General features: G+C 45.6%; 1 protein-coding gene across 1 annotated transcript in view; it reads right to left on the bottom strand.

Annotated features, from left to right (window-relative positions):
• Window positions 1–12,948: 12,948 nt before the first annotated feature.
• The window catches only part of LOC142261259 (uncharacterized), a 40,338-nt gene continuing 32,376 nt past the window's right edge, over window positions 12,949–20,910 (bottom strand). The window contains exon 10 of the mRNA XM_075332099.1: window positions 12,949–20,786. Coding sequence (XP_075188214.1) covers window positions 17,122–20,786 — 3,665 coding nt within the window. The 3' untranslated portion in view covers window positions 12,949–17,121. The remainder of the gene's footprint in view (window positions 20,787–20,910) is intronic.

Genomic DNA, 20,910 nt, shown 5'->3' with positions numbered 1-20,910 from the left:
TGAGGGTAATGGGGGGGGGCTTCATGCCCTCCCTTGTTTATCACAGGGACTTTCATTGGTCCTTTCTTTCATAAGTAGCTGTTCACTTTTTTTTTTTTCTTCTCTTTTTTGATATTAATATATCTGGTTATGACTCCTCATAAAATTTGCATTGGTTTGCTACTAGGGCAGTGAGAATTGAATTCTCCCCTCTTGTAGATGTTTTGAATCTAGCTTCCGATACTGACTGCAATAGCAAAGTCTCCATAGCTACAAACCCCCTTCAAGGGTTAGAGTTACCCTGGTTCCTCCTACGGAAGAGTTAGTAAAGGAGGATAGGGTTTAGATATTGGTAACGTTTTTTACGTTATGCCAATTTTTTCTTCTTTGACCCTGGCCGGAGAGGACGGTGGCGGAGGTAAAGGCTTTTGCCCATGGCTTCACTCCTCTCCGGTAACATTTGTGACATGTAAATGTTATACTCTATATGTTATGTGTTTTGTCATTGTCTTTTCCCATTCCTTATGTGTCTACCCTAATTGTGGTGTGGGAATCCTCTGTACCCTATTGAAAGCCATCCAGCGTCAGCCTTTAGGCAGTTGTGAGATGGGCAATACGCGATTAACCTTCGTATGTAATGCTAATTTTGCATTATACTACTACAACTTAAAATATGGTTAAAATTTTAACGTTAAATGTTAAGGGTTTAAACTCAAACATTAAGAGGCGTATGGCGCTTGGTGAGATGCGGACCCAGCGAGCTGATGTGTTTTTTTTGCAAGAAACGCACTTGAACCTCAATGGGAACTGCAATTTTGCTTAACATCTGTACCCCACGATTTTTTTAGTTTCCCAGGAAAGGAAAAAAGCCGGTGTGGCGATTTTGATATCAAGGACCTGTCCCATTCAAATTACGACCTCCTTGGCAGACCCACAGGGTAGGTACCTTATCCTACAAGGGACATATAAGGATCTTCCGATCATTTTGTGTATTATTTACGCCCCTAATACCTCCCAGATCCTCTTTTTGAACCGGGTATTCCTCAAACTCACATGCCTTCCCTCCTCAGCGTGGATTGTGGGTGGAGATTTTAACACTATTTTCTCTGACTCTTTAGACAGGTTGACCATTAACAATCAATTGTCGAGCCCGTCTCAGCGTAAATTGACAGCTGCCTTTCGAAGACTGATCCGCAGGTTTGCCTTATTTGATTTGTGGCGAGTTAAACATCCCTCAGAAAAAACCTTTACCTTCTACTCTCCCCCTCATGGTACACACACCAGGATCGACTTCTTCTTTGGCAACATTCAAGCCCTTAGATTGACGAGCAATGTGGATATTGGTGCAATAACGTGGTCAGACCACGCGCCAATGACTCTCACCCTAGATCAGATAACACCACGCACAAGAGTCTGCCACTGGAGGCTCAATGAGTCCCTCCTCAAGAGAACTCCCTACAGAGACAAACTGGAAGCAGGACTGATAGAATACTTCAAGAACAACGAGGGGTCAGTGCCTAATTTTTCTACGGTTTGGGAGGCCCATAAGGCCGTCTTTAGAGGGCAATGCATAGCATTAAGCTCCCGTATCAAAAAAGATAGACTTTATCAGAGAGATCAGCTCCTCAGAAGTCTCAGAGACCTAGAAAATAGGATGACCCTTAACCCATCAATACGTACCCTTAGAGGTATAGTAAAGACTCGTGCCCAACTGAAGGACCTTGAGGTCAATATAACAGAAAAATTACTACTTTATAGCAGGCATAAATACTATGACAAAGGAAATAAATCTCATTCCCTCTTGGCTCGCCAACTTAGAGAGGATAGGGGGAACTCATCCGTTTATGCCTTGAGAGATTCGGGGGGGAATATTTTCTATGACCCCACTAAAGTTGCAAAGATCTTTCAGGATTATCTATCAAGACTGTATTCTTTGCCTAGCTCTCTTCCTACAGACCCAGGAAAGCAGAGGGAGCTAATCCACTCCTTTCTTGAGCAGTGTAAGTTGCCTACTCTTACTCAGAGTGCTGTAAATACACTGAATAAAGAAATCACGTGTGAAGAGGTAGAAGAGGTGCTTAAATTACTTCCTAATGGAAAATCATTGGGTCCAGATGGTTTGACATTTTTACTACAAGGCATTTGCGGATCGACACGCCCCCTATTTAGTTAAATTATTTAATAGCTTCCTCACGGGCTCCCCTATACCCACAAGTATGTTACATTCTTATATTACGCTCATACCCAAACCGGGGAAGGATTCTATGGAATGTGCCAATTACAGGCCCATAGCACTCCTTAATGCGGATTTGAAAATCTTTACTAAACTACTGGCTTTCCGTCTTTCGGTCCTGCTCCCACACCTAATACACAAAGACCAGGTGGGTTTTGTCCCATGTAGGCAAGGGGGGGGACAACACCAGGAAGATTATTGACTTAGTAGAAGTTGTTAATAAGACAGAGAGTGAAGCACTCCTTCTTAGTTTGGATGCGGAGAAGACGTTTGACTGTCTGGGGTGGCCATTCATGTTTGAAATATTGCATCATTTTGGAATCTCAGGTGCATTTATCACTGCCCTGAAAAGTTTATATTCATGCCCCTCAGCATCGGTCAAACTTCCTTGTGCCGCATCTCAACCCTTTCAGATACACAATGGCACTCGTCAGGGATGCCCTTTCTCCACCCTGCTCTTTGTTATGTGCATTGAGCCATTGGCTGCTGCTATTCGCATTGACCCTAATATACGTGGAGTAATGGTGAGAGACAAGGAGTTTAAGCTATCCTTATATGCGGATGATGTCCTATTGATTTTGTCCCAACCACATATCACTCTCCCGAATTTGCATTCATTACTACTACAGTTTGGAAGGCTGTCAGGGTATAGGGTCAACCAGAGCAAAACGGAAGCCCTGCCTATTAATATTCCACAGGGGCGAGTTTCCTCATTACAGGAAAACTACAATTATAAATGGAAAATTATATCCTTGACATACCTGGGGATACAACTAACATCTAAGTATAAGCAATTATACCAGCAGAACTATCCTAGTTTATTTACTGAGATAAACAGGCTCCTGCTCAATTGGAACAAGCTCCCATTGTCTCTGTTTGGAAGAATCTCTGCAGTCAAAATGTCTGTCCTGCCGAAGCTACTTTACCTATTTGAGACCCTTCCGGTGTGTGTACCATACAAAGAGTTACGCAGTATTCAGTCTATTATACTTCAATTTGTTTGGGCCCACAAGAGACATAGAATTAAGAAAACGACTTTGTTTGACAGTAAACTGAGAGGAGGCCTAGGGGTCCCTGATATTACTAGGTACTATTGGGCAGTACATCTACGCCACATCCCTGCATGGTCTAATCACTGTGCCTTCTCTAGATGGATGGAAATAGAGAAGTTATGGCTCGCCCCAATACACCCCAATTCCTACCTCTGGGGCACCTCATCAAACAAGCCTGTCCCACATACTCTGGGCCCTATAGGCTTCACTAAGAAGATATGGGACTGTTGTGTCAAAAAGTTTCCACTTAAATCTGAACACTCTCCATTGACTTCTTTTCTTTTTAATCCCAGAATGCCAGACGGTATGCAGGGTGCAGCGACTAAAACATGGTTTGACAGGAAACTCTTTTGCTTTGCTGACATAGTAGACGCACACTCCAGAGTCCTTCTCCCCTTCGCCACCATAGCTGCTAAATTTAATCTCCCTGGCAATTCCCAATATCGGTATTTGCAAATTAGACACCTGATGCATTCCCTTTTTACCTCCTTAGAAGTCTCTATCCCTACAATTTTTGAGAGATTATGCAGAGCTGGGGTCTCTACTAAAGGCCTCATCTCAGATATATACCATAATTTAATTATCCCCTGCCCAGAAGATAAGCCAGATCATACATATATGAGAAAATGGGAAGATTTCCTTGGTGAGACCATTCCCTTGGGTATGTGGAAACGGATCTGGGATACTGCCTCAAAGACATCTTCATGCTATGTCTATAAGGAAATATCAGTATAAATTACTCATGTATTGGTATCACACCCCATCACTATTACATAAACTAAACCCAGCTATACCTGACAACTGTTGGAGGTGTGCAGCTACAGGAGGAGACATACCACATATATTCTGGGTATGCCCCATTATCCAGTGCTTCTGGATGTTGGTGCAATCCCTTATATATTGTCACGCTCCCCGGGTCCCCTGCTCTGCTCCCCGGCTCACCTGCCACGCTCCCCGGCTTCCCTGCGTTGCCCCCCGGTTCTTCTGTCCGGTCTCCGCCGCTCCCCAGCCTCCAGCCTCCATTGCCTGCGGTTCCCAGGTGTCCTGGTCCCCGCTCCCGGCGCCCGTCAGCTTCCCAGCCCCAGCCCGGCTCTGCTGCGTCCTCCTCACCGCTTCCTGTCCTGGCTTCTGGCACCCGGGCCTCGCGCATGCGCGTTAGGGCGCGCGCGCGGTCATTGACCCTTTCTTAAAGGGCCAGCGACCACTAACAGGAAATTGGGCGCACAGGTACAGGGTATAAAGGGGTTAAGTGTCCAAGTGGGCGGGGCCTGTTCTTCGAGTTTCCCAAGCTAGGAGTCAGGTCTCCTTGTGTTCCTGTGAGATACTCACCTCTCTCTCTTCTAGAGCCGATCCTGCCTCGCCATCCGGTCCTGCCGAATCCCGAACCCCGAACGCTGCCTATCTGCCATCCTGACAGTCCGTTCCATCTCTGATCCCTGCGGTGACACGTCTTCTCGCTCCATCGGTTCCGGACCCCGCCTGACAACATCTCGGCTTCCGAACCTGAGCTCCGTCACCCGGACTACCATCAGTGACTCCGTAGTCCCAGGGACTTCTCCATTCCGCTCCTGTGTACGGACTGCCCGGCTACCTGTAGTGCTTCAGCTCCCGGACCCCTTACCACCATCAAGGAGTTCGGCCCAGTGGATCCACCTCCTGGGTCTGCCCATCCACCTGGCCCTAACAGTAAGAACAGGCCATGGATCCCGCTGAGGCACTAGCAGCCGTGCAGGAGGAACTCTCACGCCAGCGTGAAACCCAGACCCGCATGCTGCAATTCATGTCTTCTGTGGACGCCCGCCTGAACACGCTACAAGCGGCAGTTACACCTTCAGCATCTCGGGCTTCCACTAGACAATCCACGGCTCCAGTCCCCGTGGCGGCCTCTTCGGATGCTTCCAGACTTCGTTTGGCCTCACCACCCCGGTACGCCGGAGATCCCAAGACCTGCAGGGGTTTCTTAAACCAATGCTCCCTCCATTTCACGCAGCTGCCGCATTTGTTCGCCTCCGACCAAGCCAAGGTCGCGTTCATCATGTCCCATCTAGAGGGTGAAGCACTGGCGTGGATGAACCCCTTGTGGGAAAGGGAGGATCCTGTGACCACGAACATCCAGGAGTTCCTGCAGGCATTTCGTGGCACCTTTGACGAGCCCGGACGCGCCTCCGCGTCTGCCTCCTCTCTTCTCCGGTTACGTCAGGGGACTCTGACGGTGGGTCAATACGCCATCCGGTTTCGCACCTTGGCTTCAGAACTCGGGTGGAACAACGAGGCTCTAACCGCCGCCTTCTGGGAAGGACTCTCGGGTCGAATTAAAGATGAGCTGGCTGGTCGTGACGTACCGTCCACCCTGGATGCCCTGATTACCCTAGCGACTCGAGTGGACATTCGCTTTCAGGAGCGATCCAAGGAGGTGTCCCGTGAGAGACGTCCGGTACGGCATTCCTCCCCTCCGCAGAGGCCCGCCGTACTCCAGTCACCGGCATCTGGTGTCTCCGTCCACGAGCCCATGCAGGTCGACCGTGTGCGGCAGTCTGAACAACGTCGAGCAGAGCGGCTCGCCAAGGGCCTCTGCTTTTACTGCGGAGAGGGCACACACCTGCTACGCTCCTGTCCAGACAGGCCGGGAAACTCCAAAGCCTAGGGTTGGTAGGAGAGGCCACCCTAGGTGCAGGGACTCTCTCAGATCCGGTCACGTGGACCGTTCAAGTTACAACGGGAGAGACTCGGTTCACGGCTGAGGCGTACCTTGATTCTGGAGCAGCAGGCAATTTCATCCAGCAGGCCACGGTGGACAAGTACCAGGTGCCTGTTACTCCACTCGACAAACCCCTCGTGATTGCCTCTGTGGATGGGAGACCCCTCTCTGACACCATCTCCTGGATCACCCAGCCGCTGGAACTGCGTATCGGTGCCCTGCACACCGAGAACATCGCTCTCTACGTCCTTCCACACATGTCCCATCAAATCCTGCTGGGACTTCCCTGGTTACGGACACACGAACCATCAGTCAGCTGGGGTACAGGAGAAATCACCCGATGGGGGTCTTCTTGCCATGAGAAATGTCTGAAGACCATACAACCCATCCGACGACCTCCGGTTCCAGAGTCCCTACCGGGACTACCCTCGGCCTATTGGTCTTTCGCGGATGTCTTCGACAAAAAGGAATCAGAGGTACTTCCGCCACATCGTCCTTACGATTGTGCCATCGACCTGCTCCCGGGAACTACACCACCTCGAGGACGGATATATCCGCTCTCTCCAGCCGAAACAAGGGCCATGTCTACTTACATCACAGAGAGCCTGGCAAGGGGATTCATTCGGAGATCCTCCTCTCCTGCTGGAGCGGGCTTCTTCTTCGTTAAGAAGAAAGAAGGTGACCTACGCCCATGTATTGACTACCGGGGTTTAAACCAAATCACCGTGAAGAACAAGTACCCCCTGCCGCTCATCCCCGAATTGTTTGATCGGCTTAGAGGAGCTCGTGTGTTCACCAAGTTGGATCTTCGGGGTGCCTACAACCTGGTCCGCATCCGCTCAGGGGACGAATGGAAGACCGCGTTCAATGCTCGCGATGGGCACTATGAATACTGTGTGATGCCCTTCGGCCTGTGTAACGCACCAGCAGTCTTTCAGGAATTAGTGAACGACGTGTTTCGGGACCTTCTGTACGTTTGTGTGGTGGTGTATCTTGATGACAACCTGGTCTTTTATCCGGACCTCCAGACCCACAGAGAGAACGTGCAGCTGGTACTACGACGACTGAGGGAGAATCGCCTGTACGCCAAGTACGAGAAGTGTGTCTTCGAGCAGTCGTCTCTTCCCTTCCTGGGTTACGTCATCTCCGATACCGGACTGCAGATGGATCCGAGGAAGGTCTCTTCCATTCTCACCTGGCCTCCTCCTTCTGGACTAAAGGCAATCCAACGCTTTCTGGGATTCGCCAACTATTACCGCCAGTTCATCCCTCACTTCTCTGCTCTGACTGCTCCTCTCTCCGCCTTGACCAAGAAGGGGGCTAATCCAAAGGACTGGTCACCTGCGGTCGACGCCGCGTTTGGCTCTCTGAAGCGGGCCTTTGCCTCCTCTCCTGTGCTCCACCGTCCGGAGTTAAACCGACAGTTCACCCTGGAGGTGGATGCCTCCTCCTCGGGAGCCGGAGCAGTGCTCATGCAGAAGTCCTCCTCCGGGAAGATGGTGACTTGCGGTTTCTTCTCCAAGAGCTTCTCAGCACCTGAACGTAATTACACCATCGGTGACCGAGAACTATTGGCAGTCAAACTGGCGCTGGAAGAATGGCGCTACCTTCTAGAAGGAGCAGTGTACCCCGTCATTATTTACACGGACCACAAGAACTTGGAATACCTGCGGTCTGCTCAGCGACTGAACCCACGGCAAGCCAGGTGGTCCTTGTTCTTCGCCAGATTTGACTTCCAGCTCCATTTCCGACCCGCGGACAAAAATGTACGCGCAGACGCCTTGTCCAGGTCATTCATGCCCATGGAGCAGGAGGAGGAGACTTCTCAGCCTATCATCTGCCCTAGTAAAATCATTCCGGTGACTCCTGTCACTCTGGCCCAAATACCACCCGGGAAGACCTATGTCTCTGAGACTGACAGGCAACAAGTGTTGCACTGGGGCCATGCCTCGAAAATAGCCGGTCATGCTGGCCAGAAGAGAACATGGAGTACGATTGTACGTCATTACTGGTGGCCATCTCTTCGCAAGGACGTCGCTTCTTTTGTCTCCGCCTGCTCCTCTTGTGCCAGGAATAAGACGCCCAAACATCTGCCATATGGCCGTCTTCTGCCTCTGTCTATACCCTCTGTACCATGGCAACACATTGCGATGGACTTTATCACGGACTTGCCATTGTCCTCCGGACACACGGTCATATGGGTCGTGGTGGATCGGTTCTCTAAAATGGCTCATTTTGTCCCTATGGCTGGACTGCCCTCTGCCCAGGAACTCGCTGACGCCTATATACAACACATCTTCCGCTTGCATGGCTTTCCATCCCACATTGTGTCCGACAGAGGAACTCAGTTCACCTCCCGCTTCTGGAGGGCTCTCTGCAAACATCTGGGAGTGACTCTGGACTTTTCTTCAGCCTACCATCCCCAGTCGAACGGCCAAGTGGAACGGGTCAATCAGATCTTGACCTCCTTCTTACGTCACTACATCAACGCCCATCATGACGACTGGTCCACGCTTCTTCCTTGGGCTGAATTCTCCCATAACCACCACATCAGTGAGTCCTCCTCCAGCTCTCCCTTCCATGTGGTTTACGGACTTCAGCCATCCGTCCCATTGCCTATATCCTCTTCCTCGGATGTCCCTGCTGCTGATGCTGTAGCCCGTGACTTTGCGACCATTTGGGACTCTGTTAAGGCGTCCCTTGGACGTGCTTCACTGCGGATGAAGAGACACGCAGACAAGAGGCGTCTGGACCCTCCGCGTTTTTCTCCAGGGGATCTCGTCTGGCTTGCTTCCAAGTACGTCCGATTGAAACTACCATCCTACAAGCTGGGTCCTCGCTACATCGGGCCATTTAAAGTCCTCAGCAAGATCAATGAGGTCTCCTATAAGCTGCAGCTCCCGGCCACGATGAGGATACCCAACTCCTTCCACGTCTCCCTGCTCAAGCCGGTTGTCCTTGGTCCCTTCTCCGCTGCTGCCAGTCCGGCTCCTCCTCCTATTGCCGATGATGACATCTATGCGGTAAGGGATATCGTTGCCATGAAAACTGTACGGGGCCGACAGTTCTTCCTGGTAGACTGGGCTGGCTATGGTCCTGAGGATAGGTCCTGGGAACCTCGGGAGAATGTGGGTACTCCTTTGATCCGTGCCTTCCTGTCCCGATTGCGGGGAGGGGGGCGTGGGGGGGGTACTGTCACGCTCCCCGGGTCCCCTGCTCTGCTCCCCGGCTCACCTGCCACGCTCCCCGGCTTCCCTGCGTTGCCCCCCGGTTCTTCTGTCCGGTCTCCGCCGCTCCCCAGCCTCCAGCCTCCATTGCCTGCGGTTCCCAGGTGTCCTGGTCCCCGCTCCCGGCGCCCGTCAGCTTCCCAGCCCCAGCCCGGCTCTGCTGCGTCCTCCTCACCGCTTCCTGTCCTGGCTTCTGGCACCCGGGCCTCGCGCATGCGCGTTAGGGCGCGCGCGCGGTCATTGACCCTTTCTTAAAGGGCCAGCGACCACTAACAGGAAATTGGGCGCACAGGTACAGGGTATAAAGGGGTTAAGTGTCCAAGTGGGCGGGGCCTGTTCTTCGAGTTTCCCAAGCTAGGAGTCAGGTCTCCTTGTGTTCCTGTGAGATACTCACCTCTCTCTCTTCTAGAGCCGATCCTGCCTCGCCATCCGGTCCTGCCGAATCCCGAACGCTGCCTATCTGCCATCCTGACAATCCGTTCCATCTCTGATCCCTGCGGTGACACGTCTTCTCGCTCCATCGGTTCCGGACCCCGCCTGACAACATCTCGGCTTCCGAACCTGAGCTCCGTCACCCGGACTACCATCAGTGACTCCGTAGTCCCAGGGACTTCTCCATTCCGCTCCTGTGTACGGACTGCCCGGCTACCTGTAGTGCTTCAGCTCCCGGACCCCTTACCACCATCAAGGAGTTCGGCCCAGTGGATCCACCTCCTGGGTCTGCCCGTCCACCTGGCCCTAACATATATAAAGTAACTGGCCTCAGGTTCCCCTGGATCCTAAATTCTATATATTAAATATACCTCTTGTTCAACTGGGGAAAAGAGTGAAGCGGTTATTGTTATATATAACTACAGCAGCTAGATGTCTGATTTCCCGTAATTGGAGATCGACCCATCCACCCTCACTTACAGATCTCCGTTCTCGTATCCAAGATGTGAGAAGGATGGAGTATCTGTCTGCCCTGTCAAATAAGGCTGCTTTCACACCTCCGGTTTCTGCAATGCGGCACACTCCGGCACTTTGCAGGAAAATCGCAACCGGTTTTTTTTGCTGCCGGTTGCGTTTTTTCTGCATAGACTTTAATTAGTGCCGCATTGTGCCGCAAGGTCTTGCGTTCCATCCGGTTTTTGCCGCATGCGGCAGATTTAGCCGATGCGGCGGCCGGATGGAACGTTGCCTAGCACGTTTTTTCGTGCGGCAAAAAAAACCGCATCGCGCCGCATTTGGCCGATGCGGCGCATTTTTCAATGCATGCCTATGGCGGCCGGATGCGGCGCGATGCGGCAAAAACCGCATCCGGCCGCCGCATGCGGTTTTTGCCACTGCGCATGCTCAGTAGCATGCCGCAAGCGGCAGAAACCGGACGGGCCGCATGGGAAAAACTTATGCAAAGGATGCGGTGTTTTCACCGCATCCGTTGCATAGCTTACACAGCCGGATTGAGCCGCAGAGCTCAAGCCGGATGTGTGAAAGCAGCCTTACACGGTAGATCATGTTGAGAGCGTTTGGTCACTTTGGGATACCTATTGGGCCAATAAAGAATAATAGTAAGGTATGGTTTTGATGGAAGCCTGATATATCCACCCTCACCACTTCATCCCCCCCCCCTTATATCTCCTTGTCTAGTATTGTTTTGTTTGTCTTGTCACATTCCCTGTTTTTATTGTATTAGTGGATAGTATGATATGAACACTGATTCTCTGTTTACAGTTATTGCTCATATGCTTGTGAGACATATCTATGCATTAATGTACTTTTTCCTTGTCTGTTTAAAAAATTTAATAAAACATTCAGTTATAAAAAAGAAAAAAAAAAAGTTTGGCAAACCGAACCGTGGGGGAGTTGGCTCATCTCTACTCATGGACAGCCTCCCCACACCTGTTATTTTGGAAACGACCTAGGACAAGGACTTTCCAGCCAGTTTGTCACAAACATCACTCGTAACCAAGCCAAGCAGCACCTTGATGCGGATTTTTCTGCCACCTCTTCTGAGGATAACCCTTATCCCCAGGCTCCATTACCTTCCTCTCAGCTAACGACAGTGAATTCACCTAACCATACTGTAGCCATTGACTGGAGGGGAGAAAGATCCTGAGGAGTTTGCGTAATTCCAACCCATGGACCCCACTTTAGGACTTCACCCAGCTCCACACAATGGAATGCTAAAGACATCAAGCACTCGTGGCCTTAGCATAAAATGGTGAGCAATGCACCAAGTGATAAATGTTGTAGATGTAGTGGATACAGGTAAAATATCTTTGTACCATGTTAGCCAGTAGAGATAAAAAAATTATTTAAAAGAACTGAAGTCCTCAGTGGTTGATACCTTTTAATGGCTAACTGAAAAGATGGTAATGATAGCAGCTTTCGAGATTCTCAGGTCTCTTCTTCAGGCTCAGTATAACACAAAATCTGAAGAGTCACATATTTATACACAACAGGACATAGAATGGGGCAGTAAATAAGACAAGTGACATGAAGCAGAACTATCAGTATGGCAAGAGGACAAACTGTTGTGGCCATAAACATTGCTGTAGTTCAGTGTGAAAGTTTTATTGTCCTCTGATTAGGATCTAGTCCAGGGCTGTGATGCCCCCGGATGGTCTGAGGAACACATCTCTTAATTGTTGTAAAAAGACATGAATCCATGTGACACATTCATTCCTGCTCTGAATGTGTCAAAGGTCATCATAAGTTTGTATTCCCATAGTCTCCTATCTCTCTGGAACGTGAAGTTTCCTTTCAATACCAGCAATTTCATGTCCATGATGCTGTGGTGTGGGTTACAAAAATGTTTGGCCACAGGTAGATGTAGTGGAGTGAAAGATGCATGGCAAAATCATAAGGAAACGGTAGATACCTGTACAGAGAGGAACTGGACAGTGAGGACCTGTTAGCACATGTAACCTTGATGCATACGTTTTGGCGTCACCTTCGTCAGGGGGTCAATGAAGGTGACCTTTAGCATAACATTTTTCTAGGCATGCTCCATGTGGCGCTCTCTCTGATAGCATTCTTCTGACACCTGGTTGAGTAGCATACTCACACCATCTTTTTTGGTTACCCCATTCCAGCAATTTTCATTTCAATGCTATGTGATATACATCTTGTTACACCTCATTGTGTGGAGCTGGGTGTCCTATATTTTGTTTTTTATTTATATACTTCATGAGTTTTCTCTGGTCATTAATTTATTCGTCACGTTTTTGGCTTTATATACCTTTGCTGGATTGACTTCCTTTATACATTACAGAGTACCTGTGCTCTGCCACTATGCTTTTTGTATCACAGGTGATGCCCTCCTTCTCTTTTCTTTTTTTCTGGTGTAAACTGCCGGTTGTGGCAGGCATTATTTTTAATCAATAAATATCATTGTTTTTTTAGACCTCATTGGTTCTCCGTAGAATTTTGTTTCTACAATTCTGTGTCTCTATTGTTAAATCCCGCAGGTCCATTACATCCTTAGAGCCCATACACTTTTTATACAATATGCACTTGTTATACACATATTTACTTATTTTTGGTGTTAGGCACAGTTGTTTCTTTTGTTTTACTTCGATTTTTAATAATTCAGCTCTGTAATGTGTACAGGCTCAGAGTGATCCAGTAACATTGAAAAGTAGGACAATAACAGCTCCAGCCTTTAAAGGATTAAAATGCTCAACCACTAATATAATAACAAAAAAACCCCCGAAATAAATCACACGGGCTGACAAGAAAGAGGTTATAGGAAGAAAGATAATTTATTATCTTCCATGTAATGCAGGAGATTCCGGGAGGCCGCGGAGTCACTAACAGCCGGAGGTCAGGAGGAAGGGAGACAACTAGTGGGGGCCACTATCAAAGGATTTCACAGGGGTAAAACAGCAAATAAAATGATTTATACATCTCATGCTCATCACCAGCATTATTACATGAGAACAAATGGTTTGAAATGGTCGTAACCAACAGAAGAACAATAGTTAAAATATTCTTTATAGGGGTTTATACTTTTCCTGAGCAGTAACTGCCATACATAAGCTCTTATGTAAATACTTTATTTCTCAAATCCATCTGTAAAATGATCTGCTCTTCTGATCACATGATCTCTGCCTAAGAACAGCCTGACTTCCTGCGACGTCGCATCAATGTTTCCCCAAACTCTCAGCTTTTGAAACTGACATGTGGGTGTGACCTAATGTGGTAGGCGGGGCTCCATCCAAAGTGCTTAGGGGGCAAAAAAGGCTTAGAGGGATCTTTAGAGGCACTATCCTTCAGCATTTATGGAAAAACAGTAACTGAGCTCACACTGCTCCTGTGCATGCTGCTGCAGACACAGCTCCTCTTTTGTATCTGTATGTATATAGCAGGTTATATATATATACATATGTTTATATTATGTGCACTGTATATAGACCCTGCTGTATTATGAATACATTCATAACTCTATCCCTACTCATCCATTACTCAGTGAGGAGGAGTAGGAGATAATCTTTATTGCCAGGGCTGCTGTTCTGGTGCTTTGTGCATTCTTTCTATCCTCTGTGTCCTATATAGGAGATTGTGCTGATGCTGTGACTTACACTAAGGGTGGACTGAGAAGAGTTTAGGAAGAGTAAGGGTACGTGCACATGATCAGAACCCACTGTGTACTGGAGGTGGCGGGTCCTGACCTGTGTGGCCCCGAGTCTCCTCTCCAGGAAACCGCATCTGCTTGTGCCTACGATCCAGGGTCGAGTAGTTGCGGTCTCTTGCTGTGTTCTCCCTGCAGAGAAAAGTTGCATCTCTGTGGCAAAGAACTGACATGTTGCAGCCTCGGAAAGCCGCATCGCAGGTCAGTTTTTGCGGCAGGAAAAACAAGCACAGTGGGCATCGTAATTAGAAATCCCATCCACTGTGCTTGTACTGTACAATGCAGCATTTTGTATGTAGTGATAGCATACGTCCAAAACGCTGTGAACCCTGATCATGAGCACATAGCCTTACAGGTCTGTTCTCACCACTGGTCTGCAGCCCAGCACGAGGGATGATGAGAAATGTAGTCAGAAGGGAGCAAATGAATCTGGAAGAGGAGGTGGTGGCTGATGCCGGGGGCTGGAAGAGAAGCAGAAAGGCATAAAACAGCATGAAACTGGCAAAAATGACTTAGGGGGATCTTAGTGGCACGATCCCTCAGCATTTATGGAAAAAACGTAACGGAGTCAGGGTAGTGGACAACCACTCTGTTACAGATGGACTCTGCCTCTCTCTACTTTTCTATTCCACGCTTTTTTTTTTTTTACCCTGATGATGGTGGTAACATCATCCTTCGACCACAACCTTAGTCCCATTTGTCGTACACGAACCTAAGGATAATTTTAAAATTTAGGAAATGTGCTAACAAATTGTCACAAACTCGTATATTTATACACACTATGCCGACCAGCTCAATCTCAACTCCGCAGGTTCTTTTGAAATATTGGACCATCAAAAGGACAACGTGTAAATAAACCTGACAAGGGAGAAATTTGGGTAAAGATAGCTAATGGTATCTTCATACAGGGTATCCAGAGACCGGTGCCGAATTAGCTATATATCAGAGCTGATGTTAATGAATCAGACAATGATTACAGAAGACATGTTCTCTGTTTGAGCTCAGGCTTGCGTCTGAAACCCGTATATTCTATAGCTGAGATTTTAGTATTACATTTCAACCTTCAGACATGTACAAAAAGTATCAATCTGTCTTCTCTCACACATCGAAGCTGCATAGGGAGGGTTGGGGAGTGAAGATACCCACATTTCATCCCATAGATGGCATATTCCTTCCTTGTGTGGAACTACTGATAAGCATAAATACTTTCTTTGTTCATTGTTTGTACATCTGTTCACTTATCCTTGGTAACCCCTTCATGACTATACAGCTTAGAATTATATTATGGCTCTATGCGATGGCTACATAGACAGATAATTATGCAACTACATCTATATTTTGATTATTTACATACACAGATATTCTTATTATGTTTAAACAAACAAGCTATAGCTTAGGCCACCTCCACAAACCCATATACTTTAAAGCAAATTGTTGATTGGTAACAAGATTTAGGATACAATTATACATTAACACTAGAACTACTGACTTTTTTTTGACTACTTGAATACATAGGAAAAAGTAGTCAAAATGACTACCTCAGTAGTTCTAGTGTTAATGTATAATGTTCTGTGCACATGGCTGGATATATAGATGTTATTCGGATTCTACTTGCCACTTGTGATAGTTATTGACAACTGCATACAGAACAATCACCACTTTCATATAACATGCAACTCTATCTGGAAAGAAACTGTTGTATGATTTCTTAATTTATTTATTTTACTCACTTATATGGCGCCATTAATTCTGCACCTTTAGGGTGCAGTCACATCATATAAAATATAGCTCCATTGTTGCTGCTGAAACTGTCTTGGAGTGAAATGCAAGTGTCATTTCGTATGTCATGTGAGTGCTTCTTCCCCATCTGTCGTCCATGTCATGTCCATGTGACATGCATTTTTAATATGGAGTTTAACATACTGTCATAAGCTAGATAAATAGATGTGCAGCACTATATAATGTCCCACTCCCCTGTATTTTGTAAGCTTGCACCCTTTAGTGTCTAATGTGGCACTAAAGGGTGTTCAGCTCCAAGTTCATTATTTTCCACCAAAAAATGTGAGGTCCCCTTAGCTTTACCTTACCTGGCTAACAAACATGACAGCTGCAACCTGCAGACCACAGCTGGCCGCTCTACTTTGGCTGGTAATCCAAAATAGAGGGCATTCCACGCTGTTATTTTAATTTTTTTAATAAAATTAAATAAATAAATACATAAGTAAAGTAAAAGACCTGGGATCCTTCCCAAATTGGATCACCAGTCAATGTATGGCAGACAGCTCTGGTTTGGTATTCTCAGACTGGGGAGGCAGGAGACCCATGGTTATTGGTCCCTCCACAACCTAAAAATGGCAGATCGCAGCCACCCCAGAAGTGGTGCATCCATTAGATGTGCCAATCCTGGCGCTTTGCCTATTCCAGTTGCCCTGGTCTGGTGGCAAACGGGGTAATAAATGGGGTTTATGTCAGCCGTGAATTGCCAGCGGACATCAAGCCTTGGTATTAGTAATGGGTGGGTGTCTATCAGACACCTCCCATTACTTATCCAGTCATTGATTCAAGAAAAATACATTTTATTTGGACAAACACCCCTCGAATACAGACCTCGCTCACCAATTTATTACAATTTTTAAAAAGAAAATGTCCAACGTAATCCATAGCAAGGTCCCATGACGATTACAAACAACTAACCTGAAAGACCTCAAAAGAGAAAAATTATTTAAGAAATAAAGACAGGAAACACCCTCATTCACCAATTTATTTTCCAGGCAAATCCCTAATCCTGGTCCAGCATAATCCAATAAGGGGGTCCCACGACGATTCGATACTCACTGCCCCAGTCAATGAAGAACAGAATGTTCCCATTAGCTGGGACAGCAGTGACTGCACTAACGTTTTTGAGAATCCGTGCACTGACCTGAGATAACCTCATGAGGTCAGCCGTTTTTTCTTGGTTCAACGACTGGATTAGTAATGGGGGGTATCTGCTAGACAGAGGAATCATGGGCAGAACATACAGGCTCCTCGTAGATGTTGTCCTTTGGGGGATTTAACTGAAACAGTCGAAAAAAATGTCTGCCTCGTGTGTGAGTTTTGTAGTGTCTAACAAGATTTAGGTTATGGATATTTTTTTTTCTGTGTGAGCTTTTCATCTGCCATCAGATGTAATTTTGGCTATCACTTTCCACCTACAGAACATAAAGATGGCTTCTCCCCTGTGTGAATTATTTGATGTCTGACAAGATGTGATTTAATGCTATAACTTCCCACATTCTAAATAAATAGTCTTCTACTTTGTGTGAATTCTCATGTGTCTAACAAAATGGGATTGGTGAGCAAGAAAATGGCTTCTCCCCTGTGTGACTCTTTATATGGTCATCAAGCCTTGATTTATAAATAAAACATTTCCCACATTCTGAACAAGAAAATGGCTTTTCCCCTGTATGAGTTTTTATATGCTGATGAAGCTGTGATTTCTGAATAAAACATTTCCCACATTCTGAACATGAAAATGGCTTCTCCCCCGTGTGAGATTTCATATGCAAATCAAAAGATGATTTCTCAATAAAACATTTCCCACACTCCGAACAAGAAAATGGCTTCTCCCCCGTGTGAGTTTTTAGATGCCGATCAAGATGTGATTTCAGAAGAAAACATTTCCCACATTCTGAACATGAAAATGGCTTCTCCCCAGTGTGAGTTTTTATATGCCGATCAAGATGTGATTTCTGACTAAAACATTTCCCACATTCTGAACATGAAAATGGCTTCTCCCCAGTGTGAGATGTTATATGCACATCAAGCTGTGATTTATAAATAAAACATTTCCCACAATCTGAACATGAAAATGGTTTCTCCCCTGTGTGACTCTTTATATGGTCATCAAGCCTTGATTTATAAATAAAACATTTCCCACATTCTGAACAAGAAAATGGCTTCTCCCCTGTATGAGTTTTTATATGCTGATCAAGCTGTGATTTTCGAATATAACATTTCCCACATTCTGAACATGAAAATGGCTTCTCCCCCGTGTGAGATTTCATATGCAAATCAAAAGATGATTTCTCAATAAAACATTTCCCACACTCCGAACAAGAAAATGGCTTCTCCCCCGTGTGAGTTTTTAGATGCCGCTCAAGCTTTGATTTCAGAAGAAAACATTTCCCACATTCTGAACATGAAAATGGCTTCTCCCCTGTATGAGTTTTTATATGCACATCAAGCAGTGATTTCCGAATAAAACCTTTCCCACAATCTGAACATGAAAATGGTTTCTCCCCTGTGTGACTCTTTATATGGTCATCAAGCCTTGATTTATAAATAAAACATTTCCCACATTCTGAACAAGAAAATGGCTTTTCCCCTGTATGAGTTTTTATATGCTGATGAAGCTGTGATTTCAGAAGAAAACATTTCCCACATTCTGAACATGAAAATGGCTTCTCCCCAGTGTGAGTTTTTATATGCCGATCAAGATGTGATTTCTGAATAAAACATTTCCCACATTCTGAACATGAAAATGGCTTCTCCCCCGTGTGAGATTTCATATGCAAATCAAAAGATGATTTCTCAATAAAACATTTCCCACACTCCGAACAAGAAAATGGCTTCTCCCCCGTGTGAGTTTTTAGATGCCGATCAAGCTGTGATTTCAGAAGAAAACATTTCCCACATACTGAACATGAAAATGGCTTCTCCCCAGTGTGAGTTTTTATATGCCGATCAAGATGTGATTTCTGAATAAAACATTTCCCACATTCTGAACATGAAAATGGCTTCTCCCCAGTGTGAGATGTTATATGCACATCAAGCTGTGATTTATAAATAAAACATTTCCCACAATCTGAACATGAAAATGGTTTCTCCCCTGTGTGACTCTTTATATGGTCATCAAGCCTTGATTTATAAATAAAACATTTCCCACATTCTGAACAAGAAAATGGCTTCTCCCCTGTATGAGTTTTTATATGCTGATCAAGCTGTGATTTTCGAATATAACATTTCCCACATTCTGAACATGAAAATGGCTTCTCCCCCGTGTGAGATTTCATATGCAAATCAAAAGATGATTTCTCAATAAAACATTTCCCACACTCCGAACAAGAAAATGGCTTCTCCCCCGTGTGAGTTTTTAGATGCCGATCAAGCTGTGATTTCAGAAGAAAACATTTCCCACATACTGAACATGAAAATGGCTTCTCCCCAGTGTGAGTTTTTATATGCCGCTCAAGCTTTGATTTCAGAAGAAAACATTTCCCACATTCTGAACATGAAAATGGCTTCTCCCCTGTATGAGTTTTTATATGCACATCAAGCAGTGATTTCCGAATAAAACCTTTCCCACAATCTGAACATGAAAATGGTTTCTCCCCTGTGTGACTCTTTATATGGTCATCAAGCCTTGATTTATAAATAAAACATTTCCCACATTCTGAACAAGAAAATGGCTTTTCCCCTGTATGAGTTTTTATATGCTGATGCAGCTGTGATTTCAGAAGAAAACATTTCCCACATTCTGAACATGAAAATGGCTTCTCCCCAGTGTGAGTTTTTATATGCCGATCAAGATGTGATTTCTGAATAAAACATTTCCCACATTCTGAACATGAAAATGGCTTCTCCCCAGTGTGAGATGTTATATGCACATCAAGCTGTGATTTATAAATAAAACATTTCCCACAATCTGAACATGAAAATGGTTTCTCCCCTGTGTGAATCTTTATATGGCCATCAAGCCATGATTTATAAATAAAACATTTCCCACATTCTGAACAAGAAAATGGCTTCTCACCCATGTGAGTTTTTAGATGCCGATCAAGCTGTGATTTCAGAAGAAAACATTTCCCACATTCTGAACATGAAAATAGTTTCTCCCCAGTGTGAGTTTTTATATGCAGATCAAGCTGTGATTTTCGAATAAAACATTTCCCACATTCTGAACATAAAAATGGCTTCTCCCCAGTGTGAGATTTTATATGCACATCAAGCTGTGATTTCTGAATAAAACATTTCCCACATTCTGAACAAGAAAATGGCTTCTCACCCATGTGAGTTTTTAGATGCCGATCAAGCTGTGATTTCAGAAGAAAACATTTCCCACATTCTGAACATGAAAATAGTTTCTCCCCAGTGTGAGTTTTTATATGCAGATCAAGCTGTGATTTTCGAATAAAACATTTCCCACATTCTGAACATAAAAATGGCTTCTCCCCAGTGTGAGATTTTATATGCACATCAAGCTGTGATTTCTGAATAAAACATTTCCCACATTCTGAACATGAAAATGGCTTCTCCCCAGTGTGAGATTTTATATGCACATCAAGCTGTGATTTCTGAATAAAACATTTCCCACATTCTGAACATGAAAATGGCTTCTCCCCAGTGTGAGATGTTATATGCACATCAAGCTGTGATTTCCGAATAAAACATTTCCCACATTCTAAACATGAAAATGGCTTCTCCCCAGTGTGAGTTTTTATATGCCGATCAAGATGTGATTTCCGAATAAAACATTTCCCACATTCTGAACATGAAAATGGCTTCTCCCCTGTGTGAGATTGTATATGCCGATCAAGATTTGATTTCCAAATAAAACATTTCCCACATTCTGAACAAGAAAATGGCTTTTCCCCTGTGTGAGTTTTTAGATGCCTATCAAGCACTGAGTTTCGATTAAAACATTTCCCACATTCTGAACAAGAAAATGGCTTCTCCCCTGTGTGAGTTTTTAGATGTACAATAAGCTGTGACTTCCAAGTAAAACATTTCTCACATTCGGAGCAAGAATATGGCTTATCCCCTGTGTGAGTTCTTTGTTGTTGATCTCCCCTCTTGTGCCTTTTATTTTGCTGAACATGCTGTTGTGAATCAGGATATTGTTTAGAAGCATTACATGAGGAATCTTGGGTGTGAAGGGCTGAAGGTTTTTCTGCAATAATGAATTTCTCTTCAGATATATTCTTTATAATGCCAAAATCTTCTGTCAAAAGAATAAAACAGAATTTGTAAATTTTAAACACTTTAACCTTTAAACTTGATTTTCACTGGTAAACTCAGGGCCCTGACTGCAGTATCGTTGTGCTGCCCAGATAGTGATGGTCTTA

This window comes from Anomaloglossus baeobatrachus, chromosome 1, assembly GCF_048569485.1.
Source record: "Anomaloglossus baeobatrachus isolate aAnoBae1 chromosome 1, aAnoBae1.hap1, whole genome shotgun sequence".
NCBI lineage: Eukaryota > Metazoa > Chordata > Amphibia > Anura > Aromobatidae > Anomaloglossus > Anomaloglossus baeobatrachus.
Note: the sequence above shows the minus strand (reverse complement) of the source record. Positions and strands in the feature narration are given on the sequence as shown.